Below are 22,126 nucleotides of genomic sequence, written 5' to 3'. Positions count from 1 at the left end.
GTCTCTTGTTACAATACAATATTTTATCACCCAAAGGTTTGAAATGTCTTGTATGAATATATATATATATATATATATATATATATATATATATATATATATATATTATATATATATTATATATATATATATATATATATATATATATATATATATATATATATATATATATATATATATATATATATATATATATATATATATATATATATATATATATATTGTAAGTAAGGTTTTTTGTGGTTTTTATGCCCTCTGGTTGTGATTGTATTAGCATGCACACAACATTTTCCTGTATATCATGTGAATTTAATTTCTTTTTGGATCCACATAAGATTTCCTTGGCAGTAATTAGCTGGTTTGAAGATTTCCGAATTTTATTTGTGAAAATGGCAGTGGGTAAGACTGAACACGCTCAGGGTGCTTTACAACATTTCCCACTATTAAACTGATACATAATTTAACTGCACTGATGTCTGATGTGTCAGGAAAAGGTGTTGATTGGCTGTATATATCATCCATGTTTATAAAGCTTGCCTCTACCATCAGGGTTTTCATTAGGAACTTCTGCCCCTGGTTAAACTGGTCATTTCCTTGACATGTGGGCTGGTTCATAATGTTTCTGGAACAAACTACTGTACAAGATTCAGAATCTGGTTATAGAAAAACTTTAACCTAACCATAGTAACTTGATCTCTTGAACTTACATATACTGTACTGTATTCATTTTGTTCCTTTAGTCTCTGTAGTTTGTCTCTTAATGACACTAAGCCTCTTTGAATCCTGTTTGGGTTATTTACATGAACATTTAGTGAAAACCCTGATACTACAAATGTAATGTTGCAGTTTATTTAGTGAACTGTGTTATTGTTTTGCTTTATTTGGAGTGATTGCAACAACTCACTTTTGCTGCTTATAATTAATAAGACATGGTAGGCCTAACCGAACTTGAATGTGCAGTTTTAAATGGCTCATATAATATTTTCCATGTGCAAAAAAATTTAATTACATAAAAATTTTCAGAAACAGTATGTAGATGTATGCTTTTAAAGGCATCTTAACTTATTTCTGACTTTGCATGAGATACAGTATAGTTACATGGAGAACTAGTTGTGTCTTCTTACTTTCATTATCTGTGTTCTTGTCCTCTGTTGTTGTCTTATTGTCTTCATACTTATCTTTTCATAAACTTTTTCAGTAACCTTTAAACTTACCTTTTCTTTTCCCCATATTACTGACATTATTTGGATACTATTATTTGTACTTCAAATTTAAATCTTCACAGATGAAATGGATGACATTTTACCTTTTCAGTGTACAGTATTCTGTATATTCCAGTATTTTGTTGTATGCATATTGTTATTTACATCTCAGTTTAGCAATATCCGGTGAGTTATTTGTAGCCGTCTGATTTTTAAAGTAAGGTGTTTGATATTTAGGCATTTGTCCAAATATTCATAAAACTGATTTTGGTTTTGAATATCTTGTTTTCCAGGAGCCAGTGCAAGTCGACCCATGGCAGTAACATACCCTGGGTATAATTATGGTTCCAACACTGTGGTGGGGTCAGACACACCCGTAAGTCAGAGTTCTTCAGCAGCAGGCACAGCCAGTGCTGCTGCTGCTGCTGCTGCCGCTGCTGCTGCTGCTGCTGTTGCTGCTGCTACTACTCCTGGTAGTGTCAATGTAGTTCCCTCAACAGCAGCAGCTGCTATTTCAGGTAGTGCCTATCCAGGTTATGGTGGCTTGGCAGGTGTACATAGTGGGGCATATAGTGCATATGGCATGACCACAAATGTGCCAGTCACCCCTGTAGCTGCTCCCATGATGACACATGGAGCTGTAGGGAGTACAGGAAACAAGCAGTCTGAGTTACAGGAAAGGATCCTTAATTTGATGAAGGGTCCTTCTGCCGGTGGTGTACCAACTGGTGTACCAGCCCCTACAGGTGTACCCGCACCCACAGGTGTGCCACCACCCTCAGGGGTGCCTCACCCAAGCATGGTGCCACCTACTTGGCCCACTGGCTTATCCAGTCGTTCGAGCAAGACTGTGTCTTCAAATATAAAACCCACACAGTCTCAGGGTCAGAATTCGCTTTTTGCCGCTTACAATCCATGGAACCAGTGAGGTTTTTGACAACTGTGTGTAAATTACGTGTGTTTGCTTGCAAAATTTTTTGGGGGTTTCCATTTGTCACTGAATGTTTGACAATGGACTGAAACAGTTTTTCCTTCTGGTATTAGCAGTACAGTATATCCCAAATAAAATTTCAAAGTATGAATGGTGTGTTTTTAGATAAGATATTCTTAAGCAGAGAAACTTGAAATCAGAAGTTACTTCTGAAATTCTAAATAGGAATATTTTTTATTTAAGAGAAACTTTAAATTTTCATATTATTTTGGTTAATGCCTGTGCTGTTATGTAATTATGATATTCATGGCATTAGATGGACCTGAGTTTTTGCTTATACATATTCAATTCAGGTAAAGTAATTATTGAATGAGCTTGTTTGTATTCATGTGTCAGAAAAAGTAAACACAGTACAGTATATTAGATTATTGCAAATGGTAAGGCATTGTTTATTACCAATGAAAATAATTGGCAGAAATATCCCAAGTATCTTGAGTTCATTGTTCAGATTTTCTAAATCATAGCATTAGACTATACAATATATGTATTGTTGCAGCCTTGACTATATTAATAATAGTTCTTCGGGGGGTTGGTTCACACAGTTTAGTCATTGTAAGTAATGTTTTTTCCTCTTTTGGATGATTAATGACTTTAGTCCTCAGATGTAATTTTTTTTCATATTTTTTTTTTTTAAATTGGTCATGATTTAAAGCTGTGGGGCATTATTTCTGTAACATTGAATTCAATTTTGTCAGACGTCATGGAGGATAAAATTTTTGAAGTTGAATAATTTTTCAGACGTTCGATTATTTGGATACACTAAAATGTATGAAGGAATTTTTATATATAGAACAGCGTGCAGTATAGTTTTCATTTTCTCATAATTGGAAATAATTCTTATGTATGTGAATGGTACAGATTATCTTGTTGTTTATCAATGTTGTTATTAATATTTATTTATTTCACTTGGAACATAAGCCATACAATTGATGTGGCAACCAACAAATTCTTCATTGGTGAAAGGATTCAGGTTTTATGAGCCAGATTTTCTTTGAAAAGTGGTAAATATTTTTGGAAGTATATGATAAATAAATACGTTTTCATATGATATTCGTGGCACAAGACATTTTTTGAAATTTTGCCGATTATTTTCATTTCGGCAGTTTAATTTGGCCAGCTAATTCAAAAGATATTTCGTCCGGTTACATGGTATTCTGCGAATTTCATGCCGATTTCCCAGATATTCAAGTTCAGCATGGCGTTAGCTGTGCAGTACTGTACTGTATTTCATGGAATAGTGTCAGTAGTTTCCATGTTCTGGAAATATTGATACGGCCGTGAACTGTTTTTTTTTATCACTTTGCAGAGCTTCCCATGCATTTAATTAGATCCTTTTATTTGCAGCCGTAAGCATTGATCCCGATTGGGCTCATTGAAAAAGGTTTCCCTCCATTTCTGTATTTTAAACTGTGGAGTTCTCGTTTTACTACATTTTGACGATGTTGTAATTTAGCAACATTGATGTAGTTTGTGGTTGAGAAGAAGGGTCCAGGAAGTAGTGGTGGTTGTGACCTGTTTCCTGTGTTAGTTTTTACTGATTATTTGTGAACATTTTGCAGATATATTATGAAGACCCTCGATAATATCACTGAATTTCATAACATGCGAATACGTTGTTGACAATTTCAAGACCTGCGATAATTTGCATTTAACATTTACTGACAACGTGTTTCCTTTTTCTGGTGCACTCGCTTGCTGTATTAAGCATCCCACAAAATTTAGTGCATGGGAAAGGCTACAGGTAATACCTGTGTGTGTGCAGAAATTTGCTGCTGTTCATTTTGTGAGCCAGAATAAGATAAACCCTCCTTTATTTCAGGGTTTTATGGCTTTTTTCAATCTACTGTACTGTAATTTAAATGCAGTATTCAGAGTGGATAAACTTATAAATAATTTTTTTTTTTTTTTTTACTGTACCTGTACATTGAACTGTTACCACGTTAATTTTGATACAATTTCGTGTCTTTGTGCTCTGACGTGTGAGGTATTTTAAATTTCTCAAATTTTTATTTATCAGCGCAAATGAATTTCATTGTTTTCGTGTCCTTTCCTTACAGCCATTTAGCTCTTTGATTCGGTTAGCTTGTGCTAACTCTGCAAGTTATTTTCTGTTTCTTCAACATTTTGGTATCCTTAATGGGACATCTGTAGAAAGTTACACAAGTGTTGATTATGTCCTGCCAGAATGATGCAGCCATATACTATAAGGCAGTTGCCTAAATGTAATGTTTTATTCTGTATTGACTAGAAGACTTGGGAAGAAAATCTCTGCTGCTAGCAAGTCCCTTTGGTAAGAGGTAGGTGGTTGATATATCTGCCTATTGTCTAGAATGGTGGGTAGTTGGTGTCACTGGCTGTGTACTTGGGATGACAGGTTGTGTAGTCACACCAACTGCCCTGAAATTCTAGCTAGCCTCAATCCTTCAGTAATAAAGTTCATGCTGCAGTGTTTAAGAGTGTTTTATTTACTTCTCTCTCTCTCCTCACATCAGTATAGTTTTCTCTCTTTGTTTCTTTCTTTCTGTATCTTTCTAGTTAGATAAGATACTATAAAAGTGATGGTACAGGGTACAATAGTGCCAAAAGAAAACATACATGTATCAATGATAATTTTTCCTCCAAGATAATATATAACTGTATACTGGTATAGTAACTGACTCAACATTTCATCCTGCCAGTTCATCTTTCAACACTTAAGCGCCAATTTAAGGGCAGCACACCTGGTTAAAATCCATAATGCTTTCCGAGTGATAGAAGATCAGAGCACATGTGATAATGGCCTGTGCTGTACAGTACCTAATTATTTTATTTATTTATTTATTTTTGCCACTTACATCAAATAGTTTATTGTGCAGCCCATCCCTAGAAAATATATTTCACTATGTTGTCTAGGCTCACTGGGTAATGGTGCTGGGTCAGCCTGCCACTGACTTCACCTCAGAGTACTGTACGTCTGTATAGAAAATATGTCCTGAGTGCACTAGATTGGATGGCCGCCCAGCCAGTGACAATGGATAACTATCCAGACTCCACAAATGATAATGCGAGCTGGTTTACTCAGAATTTTACTCGGTATAAAAAAGTTTGTTCAGTGAAATTTTGTACCCTAAAACACTACACTTGTTCATCAGTTCCACATTTAATGGTACCTTCCCATAATTCCAAAATACTGTACACAAATTTCCCACTGAATTCCAAGTTTCCTTCATAATTTTTATTTTGTGATTTATAATACACCTAGACCCCAACTTACGACGGGGTTAGGGACCCAAATCCAGGTCGTAAGTCCGACATGGTCGTAAGTCCGACATAGATAAAAAAAAAAAAAAAAAAAAATTTTTTTTTTTTAAATAAAAAATCTACAATGAAATACAGTACAGTAAAAGTAATGAATAATGATGAATGGATACAGTACAGTGAAAGTAATAAATAATAAGGAATGGATACAGTGTGACTGAGCACTTAACCTTTAATGTAGTCAGCTGAATGCACATGGGGCCCCATAATTTTCTAATTATACATGGAGACTACATTAACTGAAACGTTTCGGTATAGAAAATGCGTGTCATTTAAAATTTTTTTTTTTTTTTTTTATCTATATCTGAGGCGGTCGTAAGTCCACGTAGTCGTAAGTCGGGGTCTAGGTGTATTTGTTTCTAAATTAGATACCTGTATTATCTAATTTGGAAACAAATATTACCTTTGTCTGTAAAGCATTAACTCATAAGCCCATATTTCTCACATTTTTCCAGTACAGTGACCCCTCGTTTAACGAACGCCTCGGTTAACGAAATTTCGGTTAACGAACTGCCTTCCATAAGGATCTTCAATTCGGTTAACGAACAAAAATTCGGTTAACGAATTTCTTACGAACCGACCTCAACATGTTTTCGCTTGCACTGACCGGGCAACCAGCTTTAGTATCAGTCCGCCAATACATTAATCGGTTCTAGGGCTTAAATTCCTTACTATTTTAGTAAATATCAAGAAGTTTATACTATTCAATAATTTTAAAAGTTTAATATTAACTTTTTTAGTCATTTTAACAATTATTGAACATAATTGAAGGTAAAGAAACTAGTTTCTGGCGTGCCATCCAGCCTGTTAACACACCAGACAGGCGTTAGTCTCTCTGTTTTCACTGGAGGTAACATCTTGCTTGAGACTCTCTTCAACTAAACGCTTTTTTTCTGTGTTTCCAAGCAAATTATTGGTCATTTTGAAATATATTTTACATATTGACAATATATAATGCAGTGCAGTGTTGATTTAAAGAAAATAATCTTGAAATACACCAAGAGAACTAAAATTTTATGGATGAAATGGTGCCATGGGGTGACTTCTCTTCCACCCCAATGCCTTTTCTTCTTCCTTCTCCTCCACCCCCATTCTAATTCCCATCATCACCATCATCATCATCCAGGAGCCTTCTACATACACACCCCAAAGTAAGTGAACTTTTCTACCATTTTTGTTGAATTTAGGAAATTTTCGGTGAGCTGGAACCAATTACCCAAAAACCCATTGAAACAATGGTTTCGGTTAACGAACGACCTTCTGGAACGGATTGAGTTCGTTAACCGAGGGGTCACTGTAATGTTAATCAGTTATTGTAGCGACTTCACTATTCATGGTAAGAGCAGTATCACCTGCATAGCATATATTTTATATTACTGTACTTTATCATTAACTTTTGTGTCTTTATTGTTATTTACAACTCATTAATAATACTGAATAGATATTGCAGGTACTGTACTATACAAATTTGGAGATGGAATGTAATCTTGTCTTTTACCCTGTGTAACCCCGAACTAACAAGAAAGTTCATTACAGTATTAAACACACAGAGGACAGCTATAGGGTAGTCAGCTCTCTTAAGATATCCAGTACAAATACCATTTAAAAACTATTTCATAATGAGAAAAATTAACTATAAAGGTATAAAGGATTTATTTATGGTAAAAGAAAAGAATTGAAATGCAACTTCAAAACCTTTGGAAGTTGTTTGCTCAGTTGTACTTCACATCAGACTTTATCACATTCAGAGTGTGTTATGTGAGGGATGTATCCTTTCATGTTGAGTCTGCATCCAAGTTCTTATTATCTTGGTGTTCATTTCGATGATTCCTATTGGATCTAACATAACGTGTGAAATTTTGTCTCCCATATCCTCCTGAATAAATTCTATATATGTCCGAATACTTCTTATATTCGTCAGCAACATCCATGGAAGCTAAATTGTACAGGAGTGAAGAATACAAAGCAGGAATACCGAGTAGAGTTTATTTTGCCAGTATAGTTAGCACCATGAATAAACGAGATATCAGGCCCATAGAATACACCAATAAGGTTTGTGACTAAATGGATCTACAACACACGAGAGGTTAACTCTGACGTCATGCTTGCATCGGCAGTTGTGACGTCATATTTGTGCATATTGCTTAGACAAACATCATTACTGTGTTGGTGGAAATTTTAACAATATAATGGATGAAGTTTTCCTTTTCTCGTTTATCCATAATTCTTAATACAGTATGATGAAAGTTTGAGGTGTCTCCACTTTCATGTTACTTGTACAGGTTGACAATCCCTTATCCGAAATCCTTGGGGCCAAAGGCATTTTGGATTTCGGAATTTTTCAGTTTTCAGAATGGTTAGGTTTTTTTTTTTTATGTGTATTAGCCCACCCGGGCACAAGTCACTGACCCACATGGGGCCTGGGGGCAAAATTATAATAATAATAATAATAATAATAATAATAATAATAATAATAATAATAATAATAATAATACAGTACCTGTAATAATAATAATTCATAGGTCTAGGTCGTGTTTCTCACCTTTTATCTTTTTTCATTCTTGTATTTCTTTATTATTATTATTATTATTATTTTATTAATACAGTATTATTGTTATCATTATTATTTTATTTTGGTGTGTTTTTTATTAAAATTTTTATTTACTATGAATAACTATTATTATAATTATTAATACTATTACATTTTCGACCCCCAGGCCCCGATGTGGGTCAGTGATTTATGCCTGTGTGGGCTAATCCCTGTTTAAAAAAAATAAATAAATAAAATAAAATTGCTCCACAAAAAAATTTCGGTTTCAGAGCTTTTCGGTTTTCGGAATTTCGGATAAAGGGCTGTCAACCTGTATTTAAGACGGTAATAAATAAGCAATGGATAAGTATTTTTCTTGTAAAAATTTCACATATATGGAGCAGCTGCAATAATAGAAAGCATTCTTTGACTTCAGTTGCAAAACTATGAAGTAACCATTGCAAAATATCACATTTTGTGACTTATGAAGCAAACATGTGAACTAATTTGCAGTGACATTATGTTGATTTTATATGATGAAACAAACAATATATAACATTAGTGTAGACTAGTGTGAAAATGATAACATTGACACAGAGTAAAACAATGTTTCAGCAACACCGTCTAAAAGTAATAACAGAACTGCATAATTCAGGTTTATATGGCGAGAGAAACGACAGTTGAGGGTTTAGAGAAAAAAAGACAAGAAATCATTAATTATGTCTTCTGCATGAAGTAGCAAGGTCATACCTAGCTATAAATTACATTAAACAATAATTATCTTTTAGATTTGCTCGTCACCTCCCAATTGGGCTACAGTTGTATAATATCCTGAAGTTATACTCTGACATGTTCCCTTCTTATGTTTGTTTGGAATAGGTGTTCCAACATTTCTGATTACCCATGACTGACTGACATTACTGTAAAGATTCATCGAAAACACTTGCATAGATCCAAGCATTACAAAGACGTACAGTAATGACGGTAATTCCAAGTAGAATAATACATTACAGTACTAGTATAACTACCTGTACATCAATAGTTGAAGTTAAAAGCAAAATCACCCAAATATTTTATTATATAGGTAGTTAAAATAAACCTGAAAATCTGCAGCGTAATAATGAACGAGCGCGTTCCCATCACCAATGTGTTAATGACCAGTTATGTATTTTCTGGCGTCAGCGTAGCCACGGTCATAGTAGACGTCAAGTTCCTCGGACTCTGGAGGGACAATAGCCAAGTAGAACTTGCGAAGGTTCTCCATGGACATCTCCAAGGTTTGGTTGAAGACCGTAGTTGGACCGTAGTTAGTATCGTCTTCGTCAGGTGAAATGTCGAACTCTCCAGCAAAGACATTGATGCTGAGGGTGGTGGGTCCCTTAAGGGGCATGTTGTTGCTCATCCCGCCGTCCACGTATCTGAAGGGTGAAGCAAGTTCTCACGGCCTAAAGTTAACAGACTTGACCTTTGACACACACAACATGCGCACATTACCTTTACGTTTATATCTATATATAAAATAATGCCAAAAGTTTGTCATTTGAATATATAATCCAGTCAAACCTTCACATACAAACAACTAAAACCAAACATTGAAGAAATATACAGATTAATTGACATTGTTGTGGTAGTTGTGAAAAGACCAATATATTTCAAGCAGCCAGTAAAGATAACATAGAATCCTATGAGAGGAATTCTATGGTCTTATTGACTAAATGTTAATGATATAAACACACATGGTAACATTAACACACATGATAATAATTACCACTAGACAAAGTGTGACATAATCTAGTCTCATACAATAAGTGGATCACATTCCAGGAAGGTAATGGTTAGCTTATGCAGTGGATGAATTGTCTGATATTCCTGGGCTTTCCCTGAACAGTCTTCCAGGCTAGGACATATTTACCTAATGGCCACCCACTAGAGGTGGCCACACTGAGTGAAGGAGGCCAGTGGCCTGCGTAGGATCTCCCTCCATTGTATTTGGGCAATTTTATTGAGGGTTATTTTGAAGCCCAGTACCGTTCTTGATTCCACAACTTGGACTGGTAGACTGTGATGGTGGTGAGGTAGGGGTTTCTGCCAATGTTGTCACCTCCATGCATAAAATGAAGCATTGAACTGTGGTTGTGAAATGTTTATTACTCTACGCTGCTCAAAACGGTTGCCTTAAGGCCACCTGGGTGGCAATGTGTCGAAGGTGTGGAGGCTGTCCCCAACACAATTGTACTGTACTACCTCATATTTAACAGGCCATATAAACTAGTGTCCAGGGAACCCAGGAAGATTGGACAATTCACCAACTGCCCTAACTAACCATTATCTCCCTTCCTAGGAACAAGACCTGCTAATTGATTTACATTCAAGTCCTCAAATTCTGCAGAGTACAGAGACAAAGATAAGTGACACAAAGGAATTTGTCTACAGTTCCACCCTCCCGGGAATCAAATCCAGGCGCTTTTGCATGAAGGATCACCAAGATAATAAGTAATTAATTTGGTAGACAAGAAAATACATTTGCTGAAGGAACGGGGATGAGAGGAGACGAAGGTAGAAGGTGAGGAGGGATAGAAAGTGAGGGAAAAATAGGAGGAGAGGGTAGGTGGTGTGGAAACAAAAAAAGTAGATAATGAATGATGAAATAATAAGGCGAGGAAACAAACAAAGGATACAAAGAGAGACATAAGGATTTTACACAAAATTTATCATGTTATAAATTATTGTTACAGGGACTAACCTGCGTCCTTGGAACGTGGGGGCAGAGAACCCGGAGATGCCAGGCAGGAAACAACAGCACAACACAGCTCGTACTAACTCATCTCGGGTCTTATACTCGCTCACCACCTGTGACATACACGTGTCAGTATTACTATACAGTACTGGTTTAAAACTTGTGCCATATGCTTCAGCATTAGCGTGCCCATTCAAAACCTGAGTTGTACATGTGTCGGTGTCGTTGTACGCTCTGAAAATCTGTCGTACATGTGCTGGTGTCATTTCTCTCTTTAACATGTCACATATATTAGCATTAATACACTATTTCAAAGCATTTATTGTATATGGTACAGATACATTCTGGAGTCAGTGTATGCCCACTTCTTGCCAACAGAGTCTAAAAGAGACGTGACTGATTGTCACAGGGCGATCAGAGGCAGAGAGGATGAAGTAAAATGTTAGTTCCCCTTTGGTAATATTATTGTATGTGTTCTCTATATCATATATCATAAAGAGCCTTGAAGTATTCTTGCATCATTCATTCATTAGTTTATAGAACACATTTTGTCAGTATCGTGCTCCTTATTCACTAACAATAAACAACAAGTTGGAATAATCAATACATCAGCTTGCCACAAATGTACACGAAGTATTATTACCATACTGAATCACTACCATTACCACATAGACCGCCACTTTGAATCGTATTACAGAACACTAATTTTGCATCTTGACCCCACACACAGATGCAGCTGTCATACAATAGAGGAGACACAAAGGGGAGGGGGTTCATACAGTGACAGCACAAGATATATATCAGGTCAGTGTATCAGGCAGTATGAAGTGTTTTAGTGTTATTTTGTCTTTTGTTGAGTCAAATTACTGGTTCATTCTAAGAGTTAAGGGTAATGTTGGATTGATAAATTTGGAAACTTCAGTGCATTTATCATATACAATTACTGTACTGTACTGTAAAATATAGAAAATGGAGAAAAGATATGAATACACATCCTTTCATGTGTGGTATGTTACATACTACATCCACAGGTTACATGAATGTTAGTGTCTGTGTGTGTGTAAATTTATGCATAGAGACATGTGTACATTGTGGTATGGCTACCTCATTGGTAAGGGTGGAGGCACGAGTGAGAGAGAGGAAGAGTCGACCAGAGGCGCGGATATGTGCGTCTTCTGGCAGCATCTTCAGCAGGTTCTTGAGCAGCGGCTCCTCCAGGGGGAAGAATGGGCTGAGTGGGCCAAACAAGTAAGCCCGCGATGCCTTGGCAGTCTTCAGTATCGTCTCCCTCACCGCCTGCGAAAGATGACCTCCTGTGATTTGCTGAACCAATCATCTCCTTGTGTTACAACCACACCACACCTCTCATAGTGTTACAACCACACAACACATCTCTCCTTGTGACAGCTCAATGCGCAAGAAACCTTTCTTTCATTGTCATGAGTTGAAAATAAAAAATTTCTCCAGTGTTGATAGTTTACAGGATATATTAAACTTGCACTTTACAATGTGCTGATAACAGAGCAAGCCTTTATATTGTTTGTATGAGTTTTTACAAAAAATCACAAATGTAATAAGATTATGGCATAACAGACCTCTGTAGTGTTGTGAGTTTTCAACTTCCTTAACCACCTGGGTTAAGTGATTGCTCAAATGGGTTACAGGCCTGTTGATCCTCATCAACTCAATCTGTTTTTATTTATTTCTTAAGGTTCGGAGCCAGTCCAAATGTATTTAATTCAGTCTTAGTGGACCCCAGTTTTAATGGTTAAGTTGGGTCCTATTAAGACCAAGGAGTCCCATGCTGGGGTTGTTTTTAATGTAATGTTCTGCAACTACAATAATTAGGAAATTTGATGACACAGAACACGATGTAAGTTATATTTACTAAAGTTAATCTCTGCTGAACTGTCTGAACACTATGTTATAGCACATTTATTTTTGTTGAACTCTTAGCCCTGGAGAAGGTTTAGCCCTTCAACACTCAAAAGGGGAGGTGATTGCAGTGTCTTCATGTCACAACACCTGGAATATCTGGAAATACACATTACATGCATACATTGCACCTGGTTTTTGTATCAGTGTAAGTGGTACTAATTTCTTCAGGTTTAGTGTAAAAGAGATCTATTTACTGCCACAAACGGCATCAATAATTGTAGGGTGTGTTCATAGGAAAGTTTTAATTCTAATAATGCCTCTGATGGAAACACAAGATCAGTATGTAACAAGGCTTCAGGGTTATGGTAGAGCAACAGTGAGCACCAACCTGCAGGGGAACGTCGCAAACAATGCAAGTGGCAATGAGTGAGCCCACGGAGGAGCCCCCCAGCCGCCCCCTCAGCAGCCCGGGGGCGTGTTCCTGGATGTAGGTGGCCGCCCCCACCAGGTAGCCACCCAAGAACCCGCACCCACAGAAGGTCACAGCTGTGATGCTGCGACGCACGTCAAGGTGGTGGTGATGGTAGTGATAATGGTGTTAATTGTGAGAATGTTGATAATTGTGGTGATGATAGTAGTCATATTAGTGGAGGGGATGTAGTTGTGACACTGATGAGGAAGGGAAGGACCGTATTGATGATAGCTGTTGTAACTGTGGTGTGATGGTGGCAAAAGCTGATGAGATAATTGCCTATGACACGCCCATTGTTTTTCATGAATATATTGTTTATTTTACATACCTTATAAGAGAGGTCCATCGCGTAACGATCTCGGTCATGATTCAATACTTATTTATGGGGTAATTTCTATCTTTTGTAAAATCATGTCCTTTTGCTCTCCCCATGGGTCACCCGACTCCTCTCTAGCAATATCCTTTACATAGCCCACATTTTTTCCTCATTATATTAGATTATAGAAAACATTAAGAAAAGTTAGTGGTTTTTCTTTCAATATTTTTACATATGTTTGAAGCTATTTTGGGTAAAAATTTGGTAGGAGACACGAATGGGATCGCTAACAAAATTTTTTTTTCTCATGTAAACGATGGTGATTTAAAGGAACGTGAACCATTTTTTGGGGCAGAAATTAATATTTATGGAGATATGACCCACTACCAATGATAATGAATGTACAAAGAGGACAGGGCTTTGATGTCGAGGGGAATTGTGGGGTAAAAACACGAAAAAATATTGAACCATCAAACCAAAGGGAACTTGACCTAACCTGTCCTAAATTTACCTAGTCTGACCTTACCTTGTTTAACTAATGGTGGAGGCTGATCATGTGAAGAAGTAAACAATAAATGCACCCCAGCCAACTGGAGAACTGCCAAAGTTGTACAAATTTTCATAAGTTTAAACAGTAATTGAAACAACTCCAAAACTATACATTTCTGACAAAAATTGCATTAGAATAAAATATTTATATATATATTTTTTTGCTCTATCTTCCTATACGAAATCTTAACTCTCGTTTGTACTTTTTTATATTTGGAAAATAGAAATGGAACGAGTTGAAGTTGGGCTAACGCATGCACTACGGAGACTTTTAGTTATTAGCAGTTTTAACACTAGTGACGAAGTGTACTGTGCACTACAGCTAATTTTCTTTCTTTATATGCAGCTCAGCACACCCTCCCGCGAAGTAAATCAGATCTTCAGGGAACTCTGGCTAATTTTAACAAGATTAGGTTATTAAGCGAGACCAAAAACATACATATTAACACACAACAGTATTTCCTGCTAAGGTCAGACTCAGGTCAGTTTTTGTGTGTTTTGATTCACTGGAGGAGACAAAGTGCCAGTTGGCAATGGCATACCAGTACATGTTGCTGGTGCTCCAATGCTCCATGTTCCTTAACACCAGAGGATTTTATTTAGATCAGAGGGACCCTGTACACATGTGGATAACAAATCCATGACAATTTCCAAATCCAATGTTTGATATCTCAGTTGTCTTGAAAAAAAAAATTACTGTATATCACTTTAAACTGATCGAAACCAGAAAGCAAGGTTCATTACTTTCCTAGACAATGAATTGTTAAAAATCATGACAGATTATTTTATGCAATTTCATGAGCAGAACAACACTTAAGCTCTCAGATATGTTAAAAAAAGATAGGCAACAAGGGCAATGAGTAAAATGAGCGTGATTTTTTTCTAGACAATTACCACAAATGGTGATGAGGTGATGACGTCAGTGGAGATGAAGGCATGTGGTGGTGCTTGATGATGATGGTGGCAGGAGTTATGGTGATGACAGTGCTGGAGTTGGCGGTGAGGTGGGTGAGAGTAAAGCTTCATGGGGCTCATATGGAGGTGGGCATCTGTAACATACTAAGAGTGAAGACACAAACGATTTATTAGGCCTAAAACAAAGCCTCTGAAACACAACCATTCTAATTCTCGACATCAACAACATAAAGTGCTCTGTGAGCAACTTTGTGGTTGGCCTGCACCTTTAGTCACTTTATATCTCCAGCACAAATGTAGAAATACAACTGACATATCATTCTTCATTTCGTTCCTTAATTATCCTCTCTTTCTTAATGATTTACTCATAATAATTTGACGTCAAGATCCCTTAAAGAATTATTAATTTATTCTTCTCTTATGAAGACCATTTCATCTCATGTTAAATTTGACTTCATAGTCCCTCTAGATTAGCCTTCGAATATGTTGTCTAATAACTCGTATTCTTTTGTTATAACAGACTTGGGAAATATACATAATAAAGTACAGTAGCTTCTGTCCCTGATTAAAGAATTCGTAGAAAAATTTCTCCACTTGCTGTTGAGCAAGACTGAGACATTACTTTAATACAATAAATGTCAAACTACTTTCATCTGAATATAAATGACATTTGATAGTGGCTTCATGTGTAAATTTAATTCCAGTTAAGATAAACGACAAAAGCACATATTGATGTTTTCATACAAATACAGCTGCTGTACTATATTTACCTCTCCAATTTTTTCTTAATCTTGTCTTTCTGTATATTGTCCATGGTGGTCCAGCCCTCCGACCCGTCCAAGCGTTTCACACACTGCATCAATTTTTCACCTGTAACAGGGACAAGTGAGTGCCCCTTGCTGTACTCATTCATAGCTGCTAAAATTGTAATTCAATTAGTTTATGGAAATTCTAAGTGGGTACTCAAGTGCTCTTTATAGTGTTATTCATTGGATTTTGTTCTTAGGGTGTGTACCTAAAATCTGAAGCTCTGAAGGATCCTCCATCATCCCGGGATTCCCAAGGTCGTCCTCTGATGGGAGAGGGAGCTCGTACTCTACCATATCTAGGTCAGGTAGGCACAAGATGGTCATGATGTGGTGGAATAGGGATGTAAACAAGTCTGGCGCCTCATAGTAATACAAGTCTCCTGTCTCGATATCCATTTGGTAGTATTCTGTGATTTCCCTCTTCTTCATAGACCCTCGTCGTGAAGAGTAGATACTAGCCATTTCATTCACCGGTGAATATTTTTGGATTTCCGACCGATTTTCAGGATACCTTGATAGCGACTTGCTATCTGAATCCTCTTTATTCACTGTCCAGCTTGTTTCCAAATCCGATCCCGAGTCATCAACAGAGTCGAGCAATTCCTCCTCATTAGAAGAAATATTGTCGACTATTTTTTCTGATGAGTGTCGGTCATTTAAGTCACTTCTTGAACCTCTGGGTGACCTGTTGGCATCTAGGTCAGTCCTTGAACCTCTGGGTGACCTATTGGCATCTAGGTCAGTCCTTGAACCTCTAGGTGACCTGTTGTTGTCTAGGTCACTTCTTGAACCTCTGGGTGACCTGTTGGCATCTAGGTCACTTGTTGAACCTCTGCATGAGCTTCGGTTATCTTTGGCATCAAAGGAGGCTCTCGGAGATTTCTGAGCATCCCGTTCCAAGGGTCGTTCGGGCTCGAAGTCTTGTCCTGGTTCGACATTGCTGAACCGACGCACCAGATAATTGAACATTTCCATCCCAATTGACTTACGGGGCTCATTAGTCACCACTGGAAAGAGTTCATTGTTGGACTTTCCATTTTGGGCAGTTTCAAGGAAAGACCTGAGACCTTGGAACCCAGGAACCGCATCACCGACAGACTTATGATTCTTTGTCTGGGACTCCGCTGCCCAGTCTGTGTCTTCCTCACCGGGATAGTTCATTACTGGGATTGTTTTTCTGTATGTTTTAGTATCATCCAGGCCTGCTGTTGAACCTCTGGGCGACCTGTGACTCTTAACATCACCAACTGAACCTCTTGGTGAAATACGACCCTCCAGGGCACCAACTGAACCTCCTGGTGAAATACGACCCTCCAGGGCACCAACTGAACCTCTTGGTGAAATACGACCCTCCAGGGCACCAACTGAACCTCCTGGTAAAATACGACCCTCCAGGGCACCAACTGAACCTCTTGGTGAAATACGACCCTCTAGAGCACCAACTGAACCTCTTGGTGAAATACGACCTTCCAGGGCACCAACTGAACCTCTTGGTGAAATACGACCCTCTAGAACACCAACTGAACCTCTTGGTGAAATACGACCTTCCAGGGTACCAACTGATCCTCTTGGTGAAATACGACCCTCTAGAGCACCAACTGAACCTCTTGGTGAAATACGACCTTCCAGGGCACCAACTGAACTTTTACGTGACTTGTGATCTTCATCTACTGAATCTCTAGAAGACCTACGATCTTCCATATCATTTGAACCCCTTGGAGGCCAGTGACTCTCCGAAAGTGCTGTTGTATCTCCGGGTGATTGATCTTCCGAACCTGCCGTTGAACCTCTTGGTGAACGAGTGTCCAAACCTGCTGTTGAACCTCTTGGTGAACCAGATTCCAAACCTGCCGTTGACCCTCTTGGTGAACGAGTGTCCAAACCTGCCGTTGAAACCTCTTTGGTGAACGAGTATCCAAACCTGCCGTTGAACCTCTTGGTGAACCAGATTCCAAACCTGCCTTTGACCCTCTTGGTGAACGAGTGTCCAAACCTGCTGTTGAACCTCTTGGTGAACCAGATTCCAAACCTGCCGTTGACCCTCTTGATGAACGAGTGTCCAAACCTTTCGTTGACCCTCTTGGTGAATGAATGTCCAAACCTGCTGTTGAACCTCTTGGTGAACCAGATTCCAAACCTGCCGTTGACCCTCTTGGTGAACGAGTGTCCAAACCTGCCGTTGGTGAACGAGTGTCCAAACCTGCCGTTGAACCTCTTGTGAACGAGTATCCAAACCTGCCGTTGAACCTCTTGGTGAACCAGATTCCAAACCTGCCTTTGACCCTCTTGGTGAACGAGTGTCCAAACCTGCTGTTGAACCTCTTGGTGAACCAGATTCCAAACCTGCCGTTGACCCTCTTGATGAACGAGTGTCCAAACCTTTCGTTGACCCTCTTGGTGAATGAATGTCCAAACCTGCTGTTGAACCTCTTGGTGAACCAGATTCCAAACCTGCCGTTGACCCTCTTGGTGAACGAGTGTCCAAACCTGCCGTTGACCCTCTTGGTGAACGAGTGTCCAAACCTGCCGTTGAACCTCTTGGTGAACGAGTGTCCAAACCTGCCGTTGAACCTCTTGGTGAACGAGTGTCCAAGCCTGCCGTTGAACCTCTAGGTGAATGAACCTCCTGATCACTTGCTGAACCCTCAGTTAGGCCACAGACTTCGCTGCAACTATCCTGAACCTCTGCCTGTGGTGCGGGTGAGTCTTGTGCCTCCTGAACCCCGCTGAACCTGCTAGTCAAGAAGTCCATCACCGCCATACTGATTGACTTCCGCCGTGGCTCCTCACTCACTGCTAACTCTGTCTCACCCGTCTCCAAGAATGTCGCTGATTCCCTGGGAGATGGAGCCTCCAAATCTGCAATTGAACCTCTTGGTGAACCGGACTCCAAACCTGCCGTTGACCCTCTTGGTGAACGAGTGTCCAAACCTGCCGTTGACCCTCTTGGTGAACGAGTGTCCAAACCTGCCGTTGACCCTCTTGGTGAACGAGTGTCCAAACCTGCCGTCTTGGTGACGAGTGTCTTGACTCTTGGTGAACGAGTGTCCAAACCTGCTGTTGAACCTCTTGGTGAACTTCCAAACCTGCCGTTGACCCTCTTGGTGAACGAGTGTCCAAACCTGCCGTTGAACCTCTTGGTGAACGAGTGTCCAAACCTGCCGTTGAACCTCTTGGTGAACAGTGTCCAAACCTGCCGTTGACCCTCTTGGTGAACGAGTGTCCAAACCTGCCGTTGAACCTCTTGGTGAACGAGTGTCCAAACCTGCCGTTGACCCTCTTGGTGAACTAGTGTCCAAACCTGCCGTTGAACCTCTTGGTGAACGAGTGTCCAGCCGTTGAACCTCTTGGTGAACGAGTGTCCAAACCTGCCGTTGAACCTCTTGGTGAACGAGTGTCCAAACCTGCCGTTGAACCTCTTGGTGAACAGGTGTCCAAACCTGCCGTTGACCCTCTTGGTGAACGAGTGTCCAAACCTGCTGTTGAACCTCTTGGTGAACCAGATTCCAAACCTGCCGTTGACCCTCTTGATGAACGAGTGTCCAAACCTGTTGACCCTCTTGTGAATGAATGTCCTGCTGTTGAACCTCTTGGTGAACCAGATTCCAAACCTGCCGTTGACCCTCTTGGTGAACGAGTGTCCAAACCTGCCGTTGACCCTCTTGGTGAACGAGTTGTCTTGGTGAACGAGTGTCAAACCTGCCGTTGAACCTCTTGGTGAACGTGTCCAGTTGTCCAACGAGTGTCCAAACCTGCCGTTGAACCTCTTGGTGAACGAGTGTCCAAACCTGCCGTTGACCCTCTTGGTGAACGAGTGTCCAAACCTGTCCAAACCTGCCGTTGAACCTCTTGGTGAACGAGTGTCCAAACCTGCCGTTGACCCTCTTGGTGAACGAGTGTCCAAACCTGCCGTTGAACCTCTTGGTGAACGAGTGTCCAAACCTGCTGTTGACCCTCTTGGTGAACGAGTGTCCAAACCTGCCGTTGAACCTCTTGGTGAACGAGTGTCCAAACCTGCCGTTGAACCTCTAGGTGAATGAACCTCCTGATCACTTGCTGAACCCTCAGTTAGGCCACAGACTTCGCTGCAACTATCCTGAACCTCTGCCTGTGGTGCGGGTGAGTCTTGTGCCTCCTGAACCCCGCTGAACCTGCTAGTCAAGAAGTCCATCACCGTCATACTGATTGACTTCCGCCGTGGCTCCTCACTCACTGCTAACTCTGTCTCACCCGTCTCCAAGAATGTCGCTGATTCCCTGGGAGATGGAGCCTCCAAATCTGCAATTGAACCTCTTGGTGAACCGGACTCCAAACCTGCCGTTGACTCTCTTGGTGAACGAGTGTCCAAACCTGCCGTTGACCCTCTTGGTGAACGAGTGTCCAAACCTGCCGTTGAACCTCTTGGTGAACGAGTGTCCAAACCTGCCGTTGAACCTCTTGGTGAGCGAACACCCATGTCTGCCGCTGAAATCACTGGTGTTTCATTCATACTCCACTGAGCGTCATCTTCTTGGGAGTCAGGTGGTATCGGGGACTTGTGGGCAGGTATTGGCTCGCTACTCTGCTGGTGAACCAAGGAGTCGAGCATCTCTATGCCAATCGACTTGCGTGGTTCATCGCCAGGGGTTGGTTCATGCTCTCCGCTGGAGCGACGACTATCTGGATGTTGAGGCTCCTCCTCCCCCTCACCAGTCTCCCGGTAATTCATGAGCTCCGGTTCTGATTCGCCACTTGATCCACCACCCCGTACTATATCACTGATTGATCTACGATATTCCAGATTCGGCACAGGCTCACCTAATTTCCAGTTTACGTCCAAGTCCGATTCTCCCTCACTTCCTGAGCTCGCAGGGTCAGCTGCCTCGCTTTCTGAATCTCTAGTTTGTTGAGACTTTTTTCCATTGATTGAGTCACGCGATCCTGTGAGTGACCAAGAGGACTGGATGTTGTCTGATTCTTTGGGTTCTGTATCTGACATAGACAGAATACTTGTCATGTGAGCCTGCAGACCATCCGCTACATCAGGTCTATTCTCATTGTTGGGTTCGTCATTTTCGTCGTCTGATGGACAATTGCTGCCCGAACTGTGGCCTTGTATGTCTAGTGATCCACGAGTTTCTGCCTCAGTTGTTGACCATTGTGCTTGGATTTCTGGTGTCAGTTTACTGACTTCATCCTGGAACTGAAGGTATGGTTCCAGTTCTGAGATTGACTTGCGGTATTTAAGATACGGCTCCGCTAACTTCAGAGACCTCTCATCCAAGTCTGCAGCGTCTTCAGAATTTTCATCTACTAAGTCACTGAAACTATGAACCTGAATCTTTGGCACTGCCATTTGCTCCGGTATCATCTCATCGTCAGCGTCTAGAGCCTCTCTGTACTCCATATTTCCATTGTTCTCGTTGGTTGACAAGTGATGCTCCAACGCTGCCATGTCCTCACTCATAGACTTGCGGTGTTCCATCTCCTGGATTTTCTTTTTTATTGATGGCCGACGTTCCATGTTTGGTATGTCTTCTGTGTTCAACCCTTGAAGATCCATATAGGGTGCATCCTCCCTGGTCGATCGTCGACGACCTAAATCTGTTATGTCATCCTCCCTGGTTGATCGTCGACGACCCATTTCTGGTACATCATCATCCCTGGTCGATCGTCGACGACCCATTTCTGGTACATCATCATTTCTGGTCGATCGTCGACGACCCATTTCTGGTCCATCATCATCTCTGGTCGATCGTCGACGACCCATTTCTGGTACGTCATCATCTCTAGTCGATCGTCGACGACCCATTTCTGGTACGTCATTATCCCTGGTCGATCGTCGACGACCCATTTCTGGTACATCATCATTTCTGGTCGATCGTCGACGACCCATTTCTGGTCCATCATCATCTCTGGTCGATCGTCGACGACCCATTTCTGGTACGTCATCATCCTGGTCGATCGTCGACGACCCATTTCTGGTACATCATCATTTCTGGTCGATCGTCGACGACCCATTTCTGGTCCATCATCATTTCTGGTCGATCGTCGACGACCCATTTCTGGTACGTCATCATCTCTAGTCGATCGTCGACGACCATCGGTCGACGACCCATTTCTGGTACATCATCATTTCTGGTCGATCGTCGACGACCCATTTCTGGTCCATCATCATTTCTGGTCGATCGTCGACGACCCATTTCTGGTACGTCATCATCTCTAGTCGATCGTCGACGACCCATTTCTGGTACATCATCATTTCTGGTCGATCGTCGACGACCCATTTCTGGTACATCATCATTTCTGGTCGATCGTCGACGACCCATTTCTGGTCCATCATCATTTCTGGTCGATCGTCGACGACCCATTTCTGGTACATCATCATTTCTGGTCGATCGTCGACGACCCATTTCTGATACGTCATTATCCATGGTTGATCGTCGACGAC

The 22,126-nt window shown here is 40.3% G+C and overlaps 2 protein-coding genes across 9 annotated transcripts in view; one reads left to right on the top strand and one right to left on the bottom strand.

Annotated features, from left to right (window-relative positions):
• Nucleotides 1-4,644, top strand: part of LOC121861387 (nuclear receptor coactivator 5-like) — a 28,390-nt gene extending 23,746 nt beyond the window's left edge. Inside the window, exon 9 of the mRNA XM_042359054.1 lies at nucleotides 1,496-4,644. Within this exon, the coding sequence (XP_042214988.1) occupies nucleotides 1,496-2,130 (635 nt within the window). The 3' untranslated portion in view covers nucleotides 2,131-4,644. The remainder of the gene's footprint in view (nucleotides 1-1,495) is intronic.
• Nucleotides 4,645-8,728: 4,084 nt separating this feature from the next.
• Nucleotides 8,729-21,620, bottom strand: LOC121861384. 8 transcript variants are annotated; one of them, XM_042359047.1, is made up of 10 exons: nucleotides 19,603-21,620; nucleotides 19,449-19,520; nucleotides 19,284-19,343; nucleotides 17,292-17,519; nucleotides 15,903-17,174; nucleotides 15,658-15,757; nucleotides 13,024-13,189; nucleotides 11,862-12,053; nucleotides 10,764-10,870; nucleotides 8,729-9,438 (listed from the first exon to the last, which is right to left on the bottom strand). In XM_042359047.1, the coding sequence occupies exons 1-10, from the start codon at nucleotides 21,611-21,613 to the stop codon at nucleotides 9,171-9,173; spliced, it is 4,476 nt and encodes a 1,491-aa protein (XP_042214981.1). In that variant the 5' UTR covers nucleotides 21,614-21,620; the 3' UTR covers nucleotides 8,729-9,170. The 8 variants fall into 8 exon arrangements, with proteins under 8 accessions (XP_042214981.1, XP_042214982.1, XP_042214983.1 ...); XM_042359048.1 differs by having other exon boundaries at nucleotides 15,903-17,183; nucleotides 17,340-17,519; XM_042359049.1 differs by having other exon boundaries at nucleotides 15,903-17,519; nucleotides 19,603-19,710; nucleotides 20,011-21,620.
• Nucleotides 21,621-22,126: the final 506 nt, after the last annotated feature.

The sequence above is a fragment of the Homarus americanus genome, unplaced genomic scaffold, assembly GCF_018991925.1.
Source record: "Homarus americanus isolate GMGI-L3 unplaced genomic scaffold, GMGI_Hamer_2.0 scaffold24260, whole genome shotgun sequence".
Lineage (NCBI taxonomy): Eukaryota > Metazoa > Arthropoda > Malacostraca > Decapoda > Nephropidae > Homarus > Homarus americanus.
The sequence above is the reverse complement of the archived record's forward strand: the minus strand, read 5'-3'. Positions and strand labels throughout refer to the sequence as shown.